This window comes from Anthonomus grandis, chromosome 2 (assembly GCF_022605725.1).
Source record: "Anthonomus grandis grandis chromosome 2, icAntGran1.3, whole genome shotgun sequence".
Lineage (NCBI taxonomy): Eukaryota > Metazoa > Arthropoda > Insecta > Coleoptera > Curculionidae > Anthonomus > Anthonomus grandis.
The window spans coordinates 11696495-11717156 of NC_065547.1; the positions used below are offsets into that span (position 1 = coordinate 11696495).

General features: G+C 31.8%; 1 protein-coding gene across 5 annotated transcripts in view; it reads left to right on the plus strand.

Moving 5' to 3' along the window:
* LOC126747184 (alpha-catulin) overlaps window positions 1–20662 on the plus strand; it is a 281545-nt gene that overhangs the window by 124310 nt on the left and 136573 nt on the right. For all 5 annotated transcript variants that reach the window (XM_050455705.1, XM_050455711.1, XM_050455696.1 and 2 more), the window contains exon 2: window positions 5372–5552. In XM_050455705.1, coding sequence (XP_050311662.1) covers window positions 5372–5552 — 181 coding nt within the window. The remainder of the gene's footprint in view (window positions 1–5371; window positions 5553–20662) is intronic.

Below are 20662 nucleotides of genomic sequence, written 5' to 3' on the forward strand. Positions count from 1 at the left end.
CTGATATGACAAAGTTTAATGTTACCAATGCCAAATGTTGGAATATGTTAAGTTTTATGGACATCTCTGTCTAAGAATGTTGATAAAATATGGTGGTACTTAGTTCATCTTTAAACAAGTTTTCCTTGTCTCCTGATGATCCGACGCTCTTTTCAAAGTCTCTATTTAAAAAAAATTAATATTTGCTTAAATCCATCACATGACTCACCATCGACGATTTTTTTTAGTAAATAATTTATATATTCAATTTCTTTCTCTGAATTACTTTTTCCAGTGATTATTTTTTATTTTTCTACTGTCAAATGTTCTTTTTCTTTTCGTACGTTATTTATCGCATTTATTTCTTTTTCTAAGCACTGTTTTGCACCATCTAAATCCTTTTGTATTTGATTTATTATTTCTCATAAATTAAAAAATTCAGATTCAAAAAATCATTTATAAAATGTTAAGAATCTATTACAGCCTCCCTCTCTTTATCCGTCAATCAGTTTATGCCCTTACTGAGCTTCTCTATATGATTTTTTAAGTTATACAACTTTTTTATATAAAAAAAATGCACCTCTTACATGTTCGATAACCGTCTTCAGCTGTTTCACTTCGTATTTGCACATTTTACTTTCCAGCTTTGTATTTAATTCTGTCGATGTCTTATCTTAGTTCGCTTATTTCCTTATGTTTTAGTGCCAACTTTTTTACCCCACCTTTGAATGCAACCAACCATCGTTAGTAGAGGATCCCACCATACTACGACCTTCACCCATAACGTTACGGGATCAAACGTATGTTTTCATAAAATGTAGTATATCTTAAAATGTATTCCGCAAAGGTTGCCTGAAAAATCTTGTGCAAAATATTAATTATTAATGATTAAAAATAATTTTTTTTTAAACATTGCACTCATTCATTTACGCATTAAATTGTGTACTAATCGAAAGTACGTAACTTGTGAAATATGCATCCACTGGGTTGCCTTCTTTTTTCTTGTGCAGTTACTACGCAGCCAGGTTGAGGGAGGTGATTCGTAATAGTAATTTGCACCTATCGAGTTACGCAATAAAACATTACATTAAATTAAAGTTAATTTTATTGCAAACAATATGGCATAGGGTTGCTTGCAAAAAACGTATAGTGTTTGAATCGAAACTTTTATTTTTTTTTAAGAACTGCTCATTATCTTCTTTTGAAGAATAATTTTTCAAAAAAATTCGATGTCTTGCTTCATCCACACTATTGCAGTTCTTAATGCCATATATGCGTGCCGTGATTCTTGATGAACGGTGTTCATTTTTTCATTAATGAAAATATCCACTTTATCAGTTAATGATGCAAAAACCATTTGATATTTCTCGTTTTTAGAAAATAATTTGAAGGGTTTTACTTTTCGTTTATTATAAAATGCTGCCGTGTAATGCATCCCGTAAATGTATGAAAAGCTGGGAGGCTTTTGCATAATGTGTGCCCCAACTTCTCTGCTAATGCGGAGCAATTATTGCACTCCAGGTGCTGATGTTTTGGTTTTTTTGCATTAGCCAGCCAAATTTGTGATTGTTGAATTTTGTCGATATTTCCCAGGAAAATTATCAACACATCAGTATCAGAGGCCTTTATCAAAATTCTCGACCCTGGTGCTACTTTAGAATCATGAAAAATGATTCTCGTATCCGCTTCTTCATGATGACACACATAATCTGAATTTAAAAAATTTAGTCTAGAAATTTATAAAAAATTATTCTTTTCATTATTTATTAATTCATAGCAGTTGAAATAACTTACCTCACATTAAAATAGATATTAGAGGTTTTTGTTCTAAATTAACAATAATTCATTACTTTATTCTGATTTATTAAAGCTTATTCTATAAGCTGAAAATAGAATGTCAAGAATTTAATAATTTATTAGTCATTTTATACATTTTTTACATTTTTATTGGATGGAGGAAATCTAAAATTGAGGACTATTTACGTGTTATTAAGTGCTACCGTTGCTGTGGATACGGCCACACAAGTAGGGACTGTAGGGAGCGCAAGGATATCTGTCCCAAATGTAGTAAGGACCATAATCTGAAAGAGTGTAAGTCTAGTGAGAAGAGTTGTATAAATTGTGTAAGACTAAACAAGCAAAATAGGCATAAATCACCAATCGATCATTACGCTTATAACAAGGATTGTCCGGTATATGTAGGTTATCTTTCGAAACTAAGATCTAAAATTAATTATAACTGTTGATTTCTGTTTCTTTTTTCTCAAATGGTTCAAAATGCGCATTCTTTGTTAAATATTGCCAATACAAATATTAGATCTATTTTGCCTAGCATTGCAGAGCTTAATAATTTAGTAACTGATGTATATGATATTATAGGAGTATCGGAGACTTGGTTAAATCCAGCTATGTCATCCAATAATGTATCTTTACCCGGCTATTCATTTTATAGGAAAGATAGAGTTAACAGGAGAGGTGGTAGTGTGGGGGTTTATGTGAGGTCTGTCATTCCCTGTGAGATTGTCAACATCGAGATCGATGTAAGTTTTGAGTTTATTTTTCTAAAACTAAAACTAAATGTCTCTAGTGTAGCATTATTTATCGTCCTCCCCACATAAGGGTTACTAACATTCTTGAATTTTTTGATGAATACATTCCTAACTTGCTTACTTTTTATGACTTTTCAATTATAATGGGTGACTTTAATATTGACATGCTTAACCCAAATTCATTATTAAATGTTTTAGATGCTCACGGATTCAATCAACTTATAAATAAACCTACACGTATAACTAACTCATCAGCTACATGTCTTGATCCAATTTTTATAAGTTGCAGAAATATTTCTCACAATAGTGACACTATAATTTCAAATATAAGTGACCATAACTATATGTCATTCTGTACTTTAGATATAAAAATGGAAAAACCGAAGCAAAAAATTATTAGTCTCCGTTGTTTTAAGAATTTTAATTTAATTAATTTCGAAATTAATTATTTTTAATTTTTATTTATTAATTTGCAAAATATTGCTTGGAACCTCTTATTTTACATTAAAGATATAAACAAAAAGGTTTTATTCTTGCAAAATAACATAACTTTCTTATTTAACATACATGTCCCACTTAAACAAATTAGAGTTAGTAAGAAGCCAGCCCCATGGCTAACAGATAACTTAAAATTAATTCTTAATAAAAGGGATAGAGCACTTACGAAATATAAACAATGTAAGACACCTGAAAATAATTGGAGTCTTTACAGGGGTCAGCCCAATACAATTAATGACTATTTCATATATATTGTCTTAACAAAATTAACTATTATCAAAACCATAAGTTTTGCGCAGATCACACCTTTCATTTTGCCCTGGTGGACCAGATTACTGTTTCTAAAATCATTGATGATATTAAATCCAATGCAGCTGGAAATGATGGAATTTCTCTTCATATGTTGCGTCTATGCTTGTCACATCTTATTAATCATATTACTCACATTGTAAACACTTGCCTGGAAACTGGTTATTTTCCTAGAGCATGGTGCGAATCTATAGTCTGCCCAGTTTTCAAAGTTCCTAATCCCAAAAATGTTCAAGACCTACGGCCCATAAGTCTCTTGCCTCTTGTCTCTAAAATCTTGGAAAGAATAGTACATAGTCAACTAATGGATCACCTTTGTGAGACTAATATTCTGCCAGCTCAACAATCCGGATTTAGAAAAAGTCATAGCACTACTAGTGCTCTCCTAAATATTACAGATAATATCATTACAGCCTTAGACAAAAAGTTGGCTGTGATTTTGGTGGCACTGGATTATTCAAAGGCATTTGACTTGATTGATCATGACTTGCTTGTTGCCAAGTTGTCTTATTTTGGTTGTGATGACTCCGTCTTATCGTTTTTTTAAATCGTATTTATGGAGACGGTCGCAGCGAGTATGGGTACAAAATGAATATTCTCAATCATAAATAATAGTTTCCGGGATACCGCAGGGATCTATATTGGGGCCACTTTTATTCCTAATGTATACCTCTGATCTACCTCACGTAGCCTTAAACTCGGACGTCTACCTGTATGCGGACGATAGTCAGGTTCTTCACCTATTTAGTCCACGTAATGTTCAGCTTGCAGCAGACTCCATTAATTTTGATTTGGAGCAGATAATGAATTGCTCCAGGGAACATAATTTGCAGAATGACCCTATTAAAACTAAAGTTCTATTGCTTGCGGGTCGCAATCAACGGCATAACATAGAAAATACACTTAATATTACGCTTTAGTATTATTAATTATTAATTAACTCTGACTTTTTCAAATCACGTAAAAATTTTGGGTCTCATTGTTGACACATCTCTCAGATTTAGGGATCACTGCAATATGTTATTACAAAAATGTTATTTACGCTTGCGAATGCTGCTTTATGCAAATTAAAGTATTTTAAATTACAAAACAAGAAAAAAGCTTTCGGAATCCTTGGTTATGTCTATCATTAATTATTGTATAATTGTGTATCACCCATGTCTAGATAGAATAACGCAAAATCGCTGGCAGCGTATTCAAAACACATGTTGTCGTTTTATTAATAATCTTAGGAAATACGACCATGTATCACAAGCTATTCTACAACTTAAATGGCTAAAAATTGTGAATATATTTAAGTTCTATTTATTAGTATTTTTATATCGCCTATTTAAAACACGCACACCTGTGTCTTTGTGTGAAAAGATGATTTACAGAACTGAGGTTCATAGTTGTTATATAAGGTATAATATACTTTCAATGCCACGTCATACTACATCAATGTTTGAACGTTCTTTCACCTATCAAGCTGTCATTTTATTTAATCGTTTCAGGCCAAATTTTCATTTTACCATTTATTTTTATCGAAGATTCTATAAAGATCTATAAGGTTGTTCTCGGTTAATTTATTTAATTGTTACTTAGCTGATATAACATATGTTTTACTTTAAAGTAGTATTAATTTTGGTTTATTTATTTATTTTTTTTTAAACTGGATAGGTTAAAGAGAGAAAGGAGATAAAGAGTAGCTTTTAGCTAATCTTCGCCTGTTCAGGCAAATACTGTAATTTGCAGGGTTTGTTAAATAAAGACGATTTATTATTATTATTATTATTATTATTATTATTATTATTATTATTATTATTATTATTATTATTATTATTATTATTATTATTATTATTATTATTATTATTATTTATTTCTGCACGTTTAGTATTAGGAAATATTATGCATGGTTAATAAAAGTTTTATTCTAAAAATAAATAAATTTTGAATTTGAAATATAGGCGTTCATGAGAAAATATATAGGGGTCCATAGAAATACACAACAACTTTCTAGAACAATCTTTAATAATGAATTTTTTCTTTTTTCACAGATTTCTTCATTAGTAGAACATGGAACCTCAACCGCTCTACGGCCGCAAGCGGTCGCCAGGGTGGGCCAAGCGGTCAACTTGGCGGTCGAGCGGTTCGTTACCGTCGGCGAAACAATTGCGGATGACTACCAGGAAATTCGACAGGGCATGTATGAAGCTTGTAAAGAAGCGAGACAAGCCGGTAAGAAAATATATTACGATTTTATTGTTTTATATGAAAGTTGATGAGTTTCTGCATAAAAAGGATCCTTACACAGAAAAATATAAGCCTTTGATTGTGTTAATCATGACATCTTATTAAAAAAGTTGCAATATTACGGGTTCAGAGGAGCGCCTTTTGAATGGTTTAAGTCGTATCTCAATAACAGAAGTCAAGCTGTGAGAATTGATTCGACTATGTCTTCTTGCAAGCCAATACAAAGTGCAGTGCCTCAAGGTTCCGTACTTGGCCCTATTTTATTTCTTATTTTTATCAATGACATTGCTAATCTAAATATTAACGGTAAAGTCTGTCTATTTGCTGATGATACTAGTTTTACCTGGAGTAATCCGGATATTTCTACACTTCATAGAACCGTATCTAGTGATTTAACTACTATCAAATCATGGTGCGACTCTAATCTCCTTTGTCTCAACATTTCCAAAACTAAAATGTTGTCCTATAAAAATACCTTGCAATCTTTTGTACTTGGTAACGCAACAATTGACGAAGTTGATTCTGTAAAGTTTTTAGGGCTAACTGTTGACAACTCGTTAAAATGGGACACACATATTGACTCTTTATCAAGAAAATTAAGTTCCACTTATTTTGCGTTAAGATCAATTTCTAAGGAGCTTAGCTTGTCTACTTCTAGAACAGTTTATTTTGCCCTTTTTGAATCGCACCTTCAATACACCCTTCCATTCTGGGGTACATGTACTGCAACTCAAATTGACAGTATTTTTAGACTACAAAAGAAAGCTTTACGTTTTACACTGAGACTTAAATACAGAAGTCATTGCCAGCATTTCTTCAAAAAATTTCAAATATTAACTCTTCCATCTTTATTCATATTTGAGTCCGTTTGTCTAATACGCAAACACGGTTCAGTATCTGATAGGCCTTCCCATAGTTATTCACTTAGAAACACGGAACATGATCTATACCTGCCTACCCCACATTCAGAGTTGGTCAAAAGTTCCATATTATATAATGCAAAAAAAATGCACAATCATCTGCCATTGGAAATTAAATCCATCACATCTTTTTTTGCATTTCGTAAAGCATTAAAACTATTAAAAGCATTCTTACTGGAGAGAGCTTTTTACACAGTTAACGATTTTTTTTTTGTAATCATTGATTTGAAATTTCGCATAGCTGATTATGTATTTTTACTATCTGTACATGTTTAGGTATACTGCTTTGTTTGTAGCTATTTTAGGATCTTTTATAATTTTTTACTTTTTTAAACATTTTTTACATTTTTTTTTAACATAGAGAGATTTTTTACTGATTTTTTTTTATTTATTTATTTTTTTGACATTGTATAGGGGAAATATGCCTATGATGGATCATTGACCATGATGGACCACTAGTTAAATATTTAAATTTACCGCGCAAAATACATTTTCGTCGCATTGGTTAGGTTGATTAAAGCTTTTCTTTAGTTGTTTATATGTACTCGTGCAAATATAAAGTGATTTTATGAAAATAAACAGAAAAGTTAAAATTGGTAAGTACTAATATAACAAAGTAGGTTAACCTAATGTTAGATAACTTTTGTTTTATTATTTGCGAGAATCTGTTTTTCTCACTGCTGTTTAGGAAAACTGTTTCGTTTTAACTACCGGGAAAAATTGAAGTTATGGCAAAGAATTTTTTATTTTTTTTATTATTATGTGATTTGTGCTAAACAGCCTATGATGGACCCCTTGAAATTATCTTATGATGGACCAGGGAAAACCTTCAATGTACCGAAGACAACTTTAAGAAGACGTTTGGCTAAGCGGGACTGTTCTAAAGGATATTTGGAAGGACGAAAAGCAACGTTCTCTAAAGCCATCGAAGAGGAGATTGCCGAACATATTATTGAAATGGAAAAACGATTTTTTGGACTAACTTCTAAAGATTTGCCACGGATGGTATTTGAAGTAGCCGAGAGGAAAAATATAAAACATGATTTTAATCGGGAAATAAAAATGGCAGGTTGGAAGTGGGTTAGGGGATTTTTAAGACGTAACCCACGAATATCTTTGCGATGCCCAGAAAGCACGTCATTGGCCAGAGCCCAGGCTTTTAACAAGCCAAATATTCAAGCCTATTTTCAAGCACTATCTAATACTCTAGTAGAGTTTAACTTTCTTCCGGAAAACATATATAATATGGATGATACAGGTTTGACCACAGTCCAAAAGAAATGTCAGAAAGTTTACGCTGCAAAAGGACGCAAGCAAGTTGGGGCACTCAGCAGTGCAGAGCGGGGGCAACACGTCACTGTAGTGTGCGCACTGAGTGCCATACTTATATGGCATTCAGTAAGTACTTGTATTCCACCTGCTCTTATTTATCCTCGTCAAAGAATGAATGATGAGCTTATGAATGGTGCTCCCGCTGGTAGCATAGCTTTTGTGCAAGAAAAAGGATGGTGGACACTGAAATTTTTTGTAAATGGCTAAAGCCCTTTCTAAGGTATTCAAAAGCATCTAATGAGAACAAGGTTCTTTTACTTTTAGATGGCCACAGTAGCCATAAAAGCCTTGTCTCTAGACAGTTTTCTAAAGAAAACGGGGTTGTAGTATTTTGGTTTCCGGCGCACTGTTCCCATCACGTTCAACCATTAGATGTCGGATGCTTTCTTCCTCTTCACACCTATTTTGACCACGAAATCCAATTATGGCTGTGTCAAAACCCAGGAAAGGCAGTCACACAATATAAACTAGCAAGCCTTCTTAATCGAGCCTTTTTGAAGAGTGCTATTCCATCTAATGCAATAAATTCATTTAAAAGACGGGAATTCATCCTTTTAATCCAGATATTTTTGAAGATTGGGAGTTTGCACCAGCTTTAGCAACTGATAGGCAGATTCCATTGGAGGCTCAACTCAGTACCATCGAGTTAGACAACAGGGGCCAACATGGGCACATAATGTGCCATTGATGGACCCCTCATTTTTTTTTTTAAAGGCGTTCATTATTAAAAAAATTATATATTAATACAAAATTTACTCTTTCCTATATTTGACATCCATAGATTGATTTTTGTATTAAAAAAATGGAAACAACAAAACTAAAGAAATGGTAACAATAATTTCTTAAGGGGTCCATCACAGGCACACTTCCCCTACATTAAATTGTATATTTTATAATAATATTTTTGACTACTTACAATTTTTAAATTGTATTAATCTGTATATATTGTAGTATTTTTTTAAATTTTGTTTTGTTTTTCTTTTCTTTAATTGTGTTTTGTTTGTATTTTTGTGTCTTTTTTGTTTTACAGCTTTGTCTACAAATTGTAACAATTTCTTGACAATAAAGCATTGATTGATTGATTGAATATTAATTTTAAAACAGTTCATTTAACAAAAACATCTATACATTTAAACCTAAATTATAATTGATTAAAGTACTAATTACTAATACCAAAAGTACTAATTTAGTTAAAGCATAATTTTCATCTGTTTGGAAGAATTATGCCAACATTATTGAAATACTTATACCAAATATATATGTTTTTATTTTCCAAATATTACTAGTTTAATTCAATGTTAATTCAATATGTTTGATCCAAATATATGGTCTCTCTAAACCAATAAATAAAATATTTATGACAAATTAATATATATTTGAACAAATAATATGGCTCGTTACATTCAGTGCATGTGATATTTCATTCAAATATTTCGTCTTATTAGTATTAAATCACCTAATACATAAAAATTAATAAATCGTGTATTTGGAAAAAACTTATCGAATTTCAGCTATTTTGTCAATTTAAAGTTAAAATCACACGTTAAGGTAGGTAAAAAGTAATTTATACAAAAATGGAAGATCGATATTAACCCGATATGTTTATTTAATATAGTGCATAAATTAATGATTAATTTTTAAAATGCCTCCTACTATAAATGCTATTATTATAAACTATTTAATATAGTTTAAAATAATATATTTATTATGCACGTTTTAAGGTAAATCATTAATAAATTGCTAAATTTGTAAAATTTCTTTTTACCTTTAAATGTGATTTTAACTTTAAATTGACAAAATAGGATAATAGCTGAAATTGGATAAGTTTTTTTGTCCACAAACTCGTTTTATTTATGTTTATGTATTAGATGGATTATATTATAACAGTTAAGAGTTTAATTAAACATTTCAAAAATGAAATGAATTGAAAATTCGAAATTTGAATCGATAAATTCAACAGTTTTCATATGTGTAAAATTAGACTTTTGAAGTTAAGTGTATTATTTACTTTAAATATAGTATACTTACCGTAAATAGATATTCTATTCTATTTTTTGAAATATTTGTCTTTAATGATTATTTATTGGTTGAGTGCTTTACGATGGGTATGGTTATATCATATATTTTTTTAAGCGGGTTGCTACAGAAAAATAAAAATATTTGAATCAAAAACCAAACATTTATATTACACATTTAAGAGTTTACAAAACGTAAAAACTTCGATATGTACCCACGTACAAATATATTGTGTATAACATACACGATAATAAGAAAAACGTAAATTCTATACAACGTTATAAATATTAGAACTTATAATACCGTTTACAGGGTGGTCGATAACTTTGACTATAATGTAAATAAACAAATGTCTCGAATTATACTCTACTGGATACTTTTTTGCAAAGACACTTACAAAAAATACTTAATTTTGACACTTCTTCTGGTCCCAATAAGTTGGCAGTTCCTCTTTTTAATCTTAACTTATCACCAATGCTGTCATTAACTAGTCTCTCAATCTCCTCATCCGTTAATATACATTTAGAATCTTCTGTTCTAAAAATCACACAGGAGAAGTATAGGTATTTAAGGTTTAAGTTTAAAAAAATTGTAAATTCCTATACTTTAAATTGAATAATAATCTAATCTTTTAATATGAATATAGCTTCTGAGTCCGTGAAAATTAAGATAAAAAAATTGGTTTAAGGCTTATATCCCAAATATGGTAATTCTACTTCACCCTGCCTATATTGTTTATACTATTTGTGTTTATTACTTTTTTGCTTTCATTAGAATGAAAGAATGAACATTGAAAGCTTTCAAATTGACACCCCGTCTATATTATATATTATACATTATCATTATGTATTACCTGCCTACCTACTTCTAAGTTCTAAAAAATGCTTGCAAGAATAACAAAAATATTTTTCAGAAATGATTTTTCATTACATTATTTTTCCCAAATACCTATGAGCATTTGTTCTAAAATGATTAATTAATATTACACACATATTCGCCATGGCACACTAAACTGAAAACTTGAAGTTATTTGGTTAATGTGCAAAAATAAAAATGGAGGAATAATGTCAACTTCACCTCATCATTTAGCAACCTCAAAAATTTATTGAGAATTTATCCACCAATTTGAAATTTGCCTTAACAAAAAACTAAGAGAATGTTACTCATTGAATAAAAGGTAAAAAACATGCAACAAAAATTGAAGCGGTTATTGTATAAAGGGAACAAGTCCGTAATAACTACTTTTGAGAAAAATTAAAAAAACCATTTAGTTTGTAAAGTTGAAAAGCTATGAATTTATGGTCTACAGATGAATTGTAGGTATGAATTAGCAGAATAATATGCGATAAAGCCAAATGTATTCAGAAAAATATTAAGGTCTGCAAGGTGTTTTATAACACTTGGACTTGTTTCCTTTATAAAATAAACCCATAAAGATCAAAAAGAATGCTCCTGTTTTATTTATAATTTTTTAATAATAATAGGGAGATAGGTTAAATAGATAATAAAACCTAACCTACATCTTAAACACAATAAAAAACTAATTAGAGTCATATTCTCTATTGGTTGTAGGCCACTCCTTAAACTGCTCAAAAAATTCTTGTTCTTTCTCAGGAATGTACATTAAAACTTTCATGAGATCCTCCAGTTTCTTGTCCTTGATAGGTACTTTTTCTTCATAAGCCCTTTCATTCGGAAACGAAGGAGCTGCAACATTCTTTGACAAATTAAATTTGTTTGAGACAAGGCCGTCTATAAAATCCCGTGCCACTACGAAACCAGGATTTTCGCTGGCATAAGTTAAATGTTTATATTTTGATATGCTAAAACTTTCTTTTAACTTTTTTTTAGTCACGACGATTTCTTTTGCGGTTTTTTTTAAATAAGCTGGCCACCATCCTTTAAAGTCTAGCTCTTCATCTGTTCCCCCCACTTTTACAGTGAAACGCGGCATCAATGTTTTCGCATTTGCTATTATTGATACATATTGCATTGGTGTATAAATCCGGTCATGGCGCCTAATAGCTCTTTTAAAAAGTCCAAAATCTTTATCACATGGAAGAAATGAATGCCCCCGAACAGGGAAATATTGATGAATGACTGTAAATCTTCCACACGTGCAATTCCGTGATTTTATCTGGAGTTTGTTTAATATAATCATTCAGGAATGAAGCTACCTCGTTTGGTCCACGATTGGCAGTGCCTTCATGATACGTTGCAGCATTAGTTTTTAAATCATGAATCCTAAAAGCATATTGCCATGCTTTTCGTAGGGATAAGACATCATTGATGGGCATAAAAGGTAATGATATATTTTGCATATAATCGAAAACCATAGCTCCTACATGCTCGTTGTTATTGCATAGATCTTTAACAAATTTAATTTTATTGTAAAACTTAGCAGCCCTTCTTTTATGGACAACTAATTCCCCAGCTGCTACTCTTTTTGCAGTATCGTTTAGTGTTTTTGACTTCAATTTCACCGATTCACGTCTACCTGCGGTCTCCCAAACTTATATCCAAAATTTTCGTTAAAATGCTTTAGATAATACTCATATTTAACAGTTTTTTTCAAATATGTATTTTTCGAGCAAAACATTTCGTACATCTTCTTTGCGGTCAAAGAAGCATCAAGGTAGGTAAGGGGTTTACTACCATAATGGGTCTCTTTTTTTGGAAATTCCCTTATATGCTCATCTATTTTCAAAATGGCGGCGTCGGGTAAAGCATTGCCACGTTTAATGTGTTGACCTCGTCTGTCAGTTGGCTTATCGTCATTTAATAGAAGTGAAGTTAAACGTAAAACTGCTTATACTGACAAAGCATACAAACTAAGAAATGCTTTTTTGCATACCTGGATACGTTCTTTTCCATGTAGTACATGGCACACAAAATTGCTTCGGCGTTAAAGAGATTCAAAAATTAATTCCTTTTTCTCTTCAGAAAATTTCTCTGTGCATTTGAGCATGTGCAAAATCTTGCCTGCAAATTGCGCAAAATCTTGTGCAATTTGCAGCTAAAAAAAAACACAAAAATTACAAATCTATAATTATTAAAATATAGAAATATTACGTTAAATATTTGCTTCACTGAAATCTATGTAAAAAGATATGTATTTTAAAAAAACCATTACAAAAACGTTAACAAAAAAAATGCTTGCTATTTTTTAAATTAATAATATATATATATATATATATATATATATATATATATATATATATATATATATATAAATATATATATAAATATGTATATAAATATGTATATATGTATGTAGTGCCAAGTAAAGCGTAGCTACGTACCTGCAATCTGGTCCTGTCTGTCGAGCTGGTTTTGTAACGCCTTTTTGACTAACATAACTTTTACCAAGTAATCGGGATTTTATTCGTAAATTATTTTTGTATTTTTTCACAGTGTCGTACCCCTTTTTTTCGTTTCGGTTGTAGCTCACTTTTTCCCCCAGAGGTATCAGACATTGTGCTAATAAATAAAGTTAAACAAAATATTTTTTGTTTATATTTACAAAATGGCAACTGTTAACAGAGCACACACTCACGCACATGTGCCGTCAACTAGATCAATAAACATCAAACCCAAAAATGGATGAGAGAATGAGAGATCGACGGAAACCCCTCCACCATCCATAGTGATGCTAGCACCACGAGAATTACTATATAAAGGTAACAAGCCCCGGACAAGTTCCCTTTATACAGTCAATCAAAATTTCATCCTATGATATTTTTCCTATCGCGAGCAGGAGAAGTTTCCTTTATAGACTAGGTGATCCGTTGACATTAATTCTACAATATCTATATGTTAGTTTAATTTCGTCCAAATGTGGACTTGTTCCCTTTATATAATAACCGCTTCAATTATAATAAAGTAATAACGCCGACCGACGGCAACTCCGAGACAGAGGTTGAATGCATTATTTGTGTTTCACCCTCAGACATATTACCGAAATAATACAAAAAATATTCAGCACCTACCTTCAAATACAGCAGCCAAATGGTTGAGAGTGTTTTCAATTAGAAATCTTCCATTTTGTCACCAAAAAACTACATACAATCGACACAGCGAACACCCACGCGTTTTTTGCAAAATGAAGGAGGAAGGAGTACCGGCGGCAGGGTGCTTGCGGTGTTATGTTAATCAAAAACATAATTTGTTGAAGGGAGCATTGCTGCATTAAGAAAAATAAATGTAGTTTTGAAGACAGATTTGTCATTCATCATCAAACAAATATGTCATTTACTTAATCGTGCTGTATCCATTTTTTTCTGTGTACAAGTTTTTTTGTAACCATAATCGTTTTTGAGTTATTGAAAAGTCTTTCAATGGGTCTAGAAAAATCTTGATATTATTAAACGCTTTACAAACATCTCAATTTCTGAAAGTCTGATTGATATTATTTGTGTTGATCAAGGTATGCAGGTCATTAGGTCGGAAACAGGGGAGAAGTACGATGTAAGAGATCATAGGCTTTTTTATTGTTTCTTGAATTTAAACTTTGATGTATGTTCATAAACCTAACCTCATAGCTTTTTGAAATTTAACAAATTTTAATAAAAATCTGTTTAATGCTTTTATGAGGAATACTGATTTTGTGGATTAAAAAAATTTTGATACTGTCAAAGGGTTTATAAAAATGTAAATATATTAAAAACTCATGTAACGTGAGACACCAAATGTAGAAATACAATAAATAAATAATCCTCTTTTTCCCGAAATATTTTAAAAAAGAAGAAAGATCATTTGAAAAATACCCGTCAGTCCTCGAATCCGTGAGATATTTGTTGAAAAACCAATATTATTGGGATTGCGGAGGGGTGATAAATGATTCAATTCCCCGCAGCGAATTCTGGAGGACCGTCGATGACAAAGTGATATAATAAATTCGGCATTCGGGACACAGACATTTTAAATTAAATTCAAAAAGTGGATTTTCCTCCTCGGTTTTGAGTCCGAATTACTCGTAACACATTTGTTTCTCTTTAAATGTTTATATTATGATTTTTTGTTTGTTTTTGCGTCTTCTCAGCCTCTGCCGATGAGTTTTTGGGATCCTGGTGGAAAAACACTTCAGTTCTTTCCACTCAAGCACCATTTTTCGGACTATATAATAGATTTGGAGTATTACTGCCTATCTGATGTCCTGAATGGTTTTATAGAGCTTTGTCGGTATTAACCTCTTTTAATTACTAGTAGAATTGTAGAGGCTTTGTTCAACTGCCAGGTTTGCTTTAGTTCTGGAACAAAGTTATCATATTTTGTAATTTTTTGCGTTTCAGTTTTTCTAAGGTGATAAATCAATGGCACTGCTACTTTGATAATTAGACCTGTTTCTCTATTTTTGCCGATACTATCGATCTTCGACTTTAAGTTGAATGCAGTGTTTCTATATATATGAATACTTATTTTTTAACGATTGAACAACGCTTATAAGTTCCTCTGGAGCGGCAGGACGAAAGTAAAAGCTCCCAGCAATGGCTTTTCCAATATAGTGGATCCACTGGGACTTAAGATTGTTAGCAAGTCTGTCGCTAATCGAGCAGTAATAAGCATTTAAATCATTGGTTTTTAAACTTGAGTATAGTGATTGTAAAGAACCAGAGCTTCTGAAATTATTTACGATTGTCCGTATTCCTTTTGACTTATTGGATGCTAATTTTATGCGATTATTATAAAACACTGTAAAAGTAAGATAGAAAAAATAATTTTGAATATAAAAGGTATTCGTAGAATATAGGCACTTAATATTTCTGCCTGATATTTTAATCCCTTTAGTTAACTAAGGCTCCGACTTAACTGAGTGAAACAGCTACCCCAGTTGTGGTAATCTATTACCACAGCTATCCCAATCATAAATGCCTAAGCCTGGAAAATTTTCTTTTGCTTTTTTTTTTAAACGAGGCATTTAGTTTAAACTTTAACACCACTGCACGATGTTTTAATAGTGCCGCATCTTTCCCTAGAACATTTCTAGATTGAAATCAGTATAGAAGTAGTCCAACAGAGTAATAAAGTGGCTACTTACGCTAGTTGGTTGGTCAAAGTGCGCTTAAATTTTAGTTAAATTTATAGAAGAGTACAATGACGAGTCTGTACACTTCTAGTTCCTAAGCAACATGATCCAAAGAAAAGTACTTTTTACTAAATTATCTTAATTGAACGACTCTTCTTGCGGCAAAAATCAATATATCCACTATTTAATAGGATTTGTTTTACCTATAATATTTATTTTATATCCCGGTAAAACCGACCAAACAAAAAAAAAACTCGGTTTCGAATCGTTCGAAATTTTAAAACTGGTCGGCATGAAATTTATTCGACGCCCGCCCGGGGCGAATTAAGTCGCGAAAACAAAATGGAGGGCTAATTTATAATTTGCATTTTGTTATGCGAACATGAAATTTCGTTTTGTTTTCCTCTTTTGAGGTTAAATTTTCGGTTGTGTCCGATGAGTAATGGGGGAAATGCATAATTTGAATGGATGTGATTTACATTTGCTTTATGTGCAATTTTGAATAAGATTTAAATGACTAATCTTTGAGTTTGTTTGTTTATTTTTTGGCCTCTGACCATTCTTGTGAACTTTTCACTCTAAATTGAATATAAATTGTTAGTTTTGGTTTAGTGGTATGTGTTCTCGCCCTCTATTTCCGAGATCCTACAGGGACTGCTATTTCTTGTTCTATTTGAAATCAAAATGACTGGCACATGCACCAGATATTTTTATTCATGTACTTTTAAGGAACCAGCTAAGAGTTCCACCGATATATTTGTATATCCATGTGATTCGTGCAAGAATGTCTTGTGTAAATCTTGCTCCGGAAATAAGAACACTTATTCTGTCCAGTTCAGTTATGCCTTATGTTTGTAAGGATTGCTCTCCTAAGCTCATTGACTTGTTTGGCTTGGTGAATCGTGTTTCTAACTTGGAAACTGAAGTTCAGGATATCAAAAACAAAACAGACAAGTGTGTAGCATTTGGCTTCTAGATTAATAAAATTAAAGAAGGGATAAAACTCTTAAATTTTGCTTTCTTATCATCCTTGAATGACATCAGGAACGATATTAAATTATTACAATAGCCTCAACCAACCAGCTTGCCTACTACTCCATCGGTAAGTGATAATCTCATTTAGGAAATGTCCGAACGGCAGAAAAAGCAAACAAACATCATGCTTTTTAATTTTTCTGAAGATAATGATCCGCGCCAAAAACTTACTGTATAACTAGATGTCTAACATAGATTCGTAGTGTGACCAGGGTTGGCCAGAAAATTATGAATGACCATAGGTCTATGACTTAGACTTACAGTCGTAGTAAGTAGCAACGAGGAACTGGTAAGGGTTTTTTTAGAAGCAAAAGAAATCTGGACAGTTCTAAATTAAAGCTGATCTTACACTTCAACACAGAAAGGATTTAAATTAGTTAAAGGGTAACTTAAAAGAGAGAGAAAGAAAAGGTGAAAAGGATCTACTTCTTAAGGGTTTTGCAGGGGTTCTTAAAATTGTTTTTAAAAACCCTTCAAAAAACTGAATGTGCCGCTTCCTCAGTTCCAACTGATGGTCTATTACCAAAACGTGAAGAGTTTACGAACCAAGTTTAACCTGTTGCACCAGAATGTGTCATATAACTCTCAATATTATATAATTAATTGTCTTAAATGAGACCTGGTTAACCAGTGAGTACTTTGATAATGAACTCCAATTATACGATTATAATGTATACCGAAAGGATAGATCGGCTTTTACTAGTGAATGTTCTCGTGGCGGGGGAGTACTGATTGCACTGCATAAGAGTGTAACCAGTCGGGTTTTGTCATGAAGTAAGGAAATTGAGGCAATGTTTGTTTGTGTAGGTTCAGGAAGCCATCAGGTATTAGTGGCGACTTTATATTTTCCGCCCAGAAGCCACACTAACAAGTATGCTATTTTTGTAGACGATTTGGAGAAACTGATGGACGGACTCCCTCATTGTCAACTGTTGGTTGTGGACAATGTTAATCTACCTCACTGCCGTTGGTTGCATCGGCAAGGAGTTCGGATCAACTGCGGTTTCTCTAGCCTTATCATCATCTAGTGAAGTCGAGTCTGTCCAGACAGTGTCTATTTCAGGTTAACCATATTTCAAACGATACTGGCTCAATTCTGGACTTGATATTGGCACCTTCTTCTGATGTAATTGTTTCCATGCCAGATTTGGCATTACTTCCAACAGGAAATCATTACCCGCCGGTGTACTGTTGTGTGGAGTGCGGTTTTAACAGAAATTCAAGTGAACTGACTGGCTGTTGTTCCTATAGGGACATTTATTCGGCCTGAGATGCCATTTTGGATTTCCTATTGCAGTTTGACTGGGATACACTGTTAACGAATTTATCTTTGAACGATATGTTAAATGTGTTCTATGAAATTATGTGTTTATGTATTGACTGCTTTGTTCCTTTAAAGAAATATTCCGCTTAAAAATTTCCATATTGGCTTTCATTAGAGTTGAAAGAGTTAATAGTTGTAAAGAAGAGGACACATAAGAGATTTTTGAACTCACAATTGAATGCCGATTATCGTGCTTTTTCGGTTCTATGGTCAAGTTGTAAAAAAAAAACACTATGATGAATATATGTTTCTTACAGCGCATTTTCTTAAGAATGATCTGCGAAATTTGTAAACAATAAAAAAGGCAACAGTGCAGTCCCTCAAAAGATATTTTACGAAAACGTTAAATGCTCTTCTGGTATTGATATAGACAATCCTTAAAACATTAAATGCCTAGAATAAGCCTAGCGCAAACCATAAGCGAGGTTGTTTGAGTTCACCATCTCTCAGACAATGATGTCAAATCGATTTTCCAATGTTTCACCTAATATATATTTTTCTCAATCCACTGCATATTTTAAGTAGTAATTAAGAAGTTTTTCAGAAGAAAAAAAAAAGATTCCGAACAAAAAAGTTGATAAAAGAAATAACTTGGCAACGTAGAATGCCTCTGGATTTACAATGCAATTATCCGATGTTGCCACTTTGTGTTTTTTTTCTAGATATTTTTTCATATGTATGAAGCTAGCGTCTCGATATTCAGCAACCAAAATCTAGAACGCAGCATAGGTCGTTTGCCAGGAACCTATTTATAGTCCGCGCCCGCTGGTATTTAATCGATATAGTGCCCGTATCTCCTAAAATTTTAATAATTACAAGAAATTTTAATAATTTTTTGTCTCTTTAAAAATTTTTATATTTTCCAGTCATTTTTAATTTTTTCCAGATAATCGATTTAATTTTTTATGCCTTTCAGAAATATAAAATATTTCTTCGATCTTTTTCAGGCTTTTGGGACAAGTTTTATCCAAATTATTGCTTAAATGTTCCAAATATTTAAGGTTGGTCTTTCTAAGCATTTGAAAAAATTTAAAAACTAAACCAACACGGACTAATTTTTAATTTAAGTCAACGCATTTAAAGTAATTTCTTGACTCTTCACGATTTAATTCATTTTATTTTAGGTTTGGAAAAATGTTGTTTTCCAAATATTTCTAATGTTTTTTTACCTGGATTTTCGATTTTTTACATCTGTTACCCAGTTATATATTTTAATGGTTTGTGTGACTATCTTAACATTAAAAATAATTTTTCGTAGACGTATATTTTTATTTTTTTTTTTGGCTTTTCCATGTTTCTAATTACAACCAATAATTTTCATCATCTTTTCAAGGACTTAAAGAAATTTTTCGTTTTATTTCAGTATATTTTTTTAACAATTTTGTATTTTATTTGACGTATTTTTTCATTTTCTAAAAGTATCAAATATTTTTTCATATTTTTCTAATATTTTAAGTGATTTTTATTTAATTCAGTCATTGAATTAAATAAAAATTGATATTTTCTCAAGGATGACCTGCAATTTTTTCTGAGCTCATTTTATTTTTAGTTTAAATTTAAGAAAGTTTTGAAATATTAGTAATAACAAACTCACATAGAAAATTATAAAAAGGTATTTCTTTTTAACATATACGGGGTATTTCCTAACTACGGTACGAAACTATACAGGGTGAATCGTTAGGTCGTTTTATGAAAAAAAAGTTCCTATGAACGTATGTCGGGAGTTGCTTTGTTTCTGAGATACAGGGCGATGAAGGTTCAATAACGGTATTTTAAAAATACTATAACTATCCTTAAACCGATTTGGTTGAAATTTGGTGCAGTTATTTGAAGTTATAAGACGCTTATTTAGCTGTAACTAGATTGAAATTATTAGGTCTAGTGGCATGTCAGTGGGCACCACATGCTTATTGTTGAGAAAAAAACAAGGCCAATAATTAATTGTTTTGCAGCTTTTTATTTATTTTTGTATTTAAGCAACTAAAAACACAACTTTTTCGTATCTTATTTTATTATCTTCATATATGGCTTTGTTTACGAGAAAAAAAAATTTAAGTATCTTTAACTCATTCTAAAAATTATCCATGGACGACAACATAAAATAAAAACCAATTAATTCGATAAACAATTTCGACCCTAAAGTAAATTAGCAAAATGCCCACCTTCTGATAAAATACACGACTGCAAACGATTTGTCATTGAGTGTCTGACACGCTCAAAAATACCTGGAGTATCCCTTATGATATTGAAATTGACAATTATCCGATTCCTCAAGTCATTCACATCTAGAACAGGAGTTTTATAAACAAGAGCCTTCAGATGGCCCCATAAATAGTAATCCAGGGGATTCATATCAGGACTGCGAGCCGGCAAATTTTGAGGTCCTGCACGTCCAATAAAGCAATTAGGGTAGATGACGTCGAGATGCTGACGAGCAAGAACA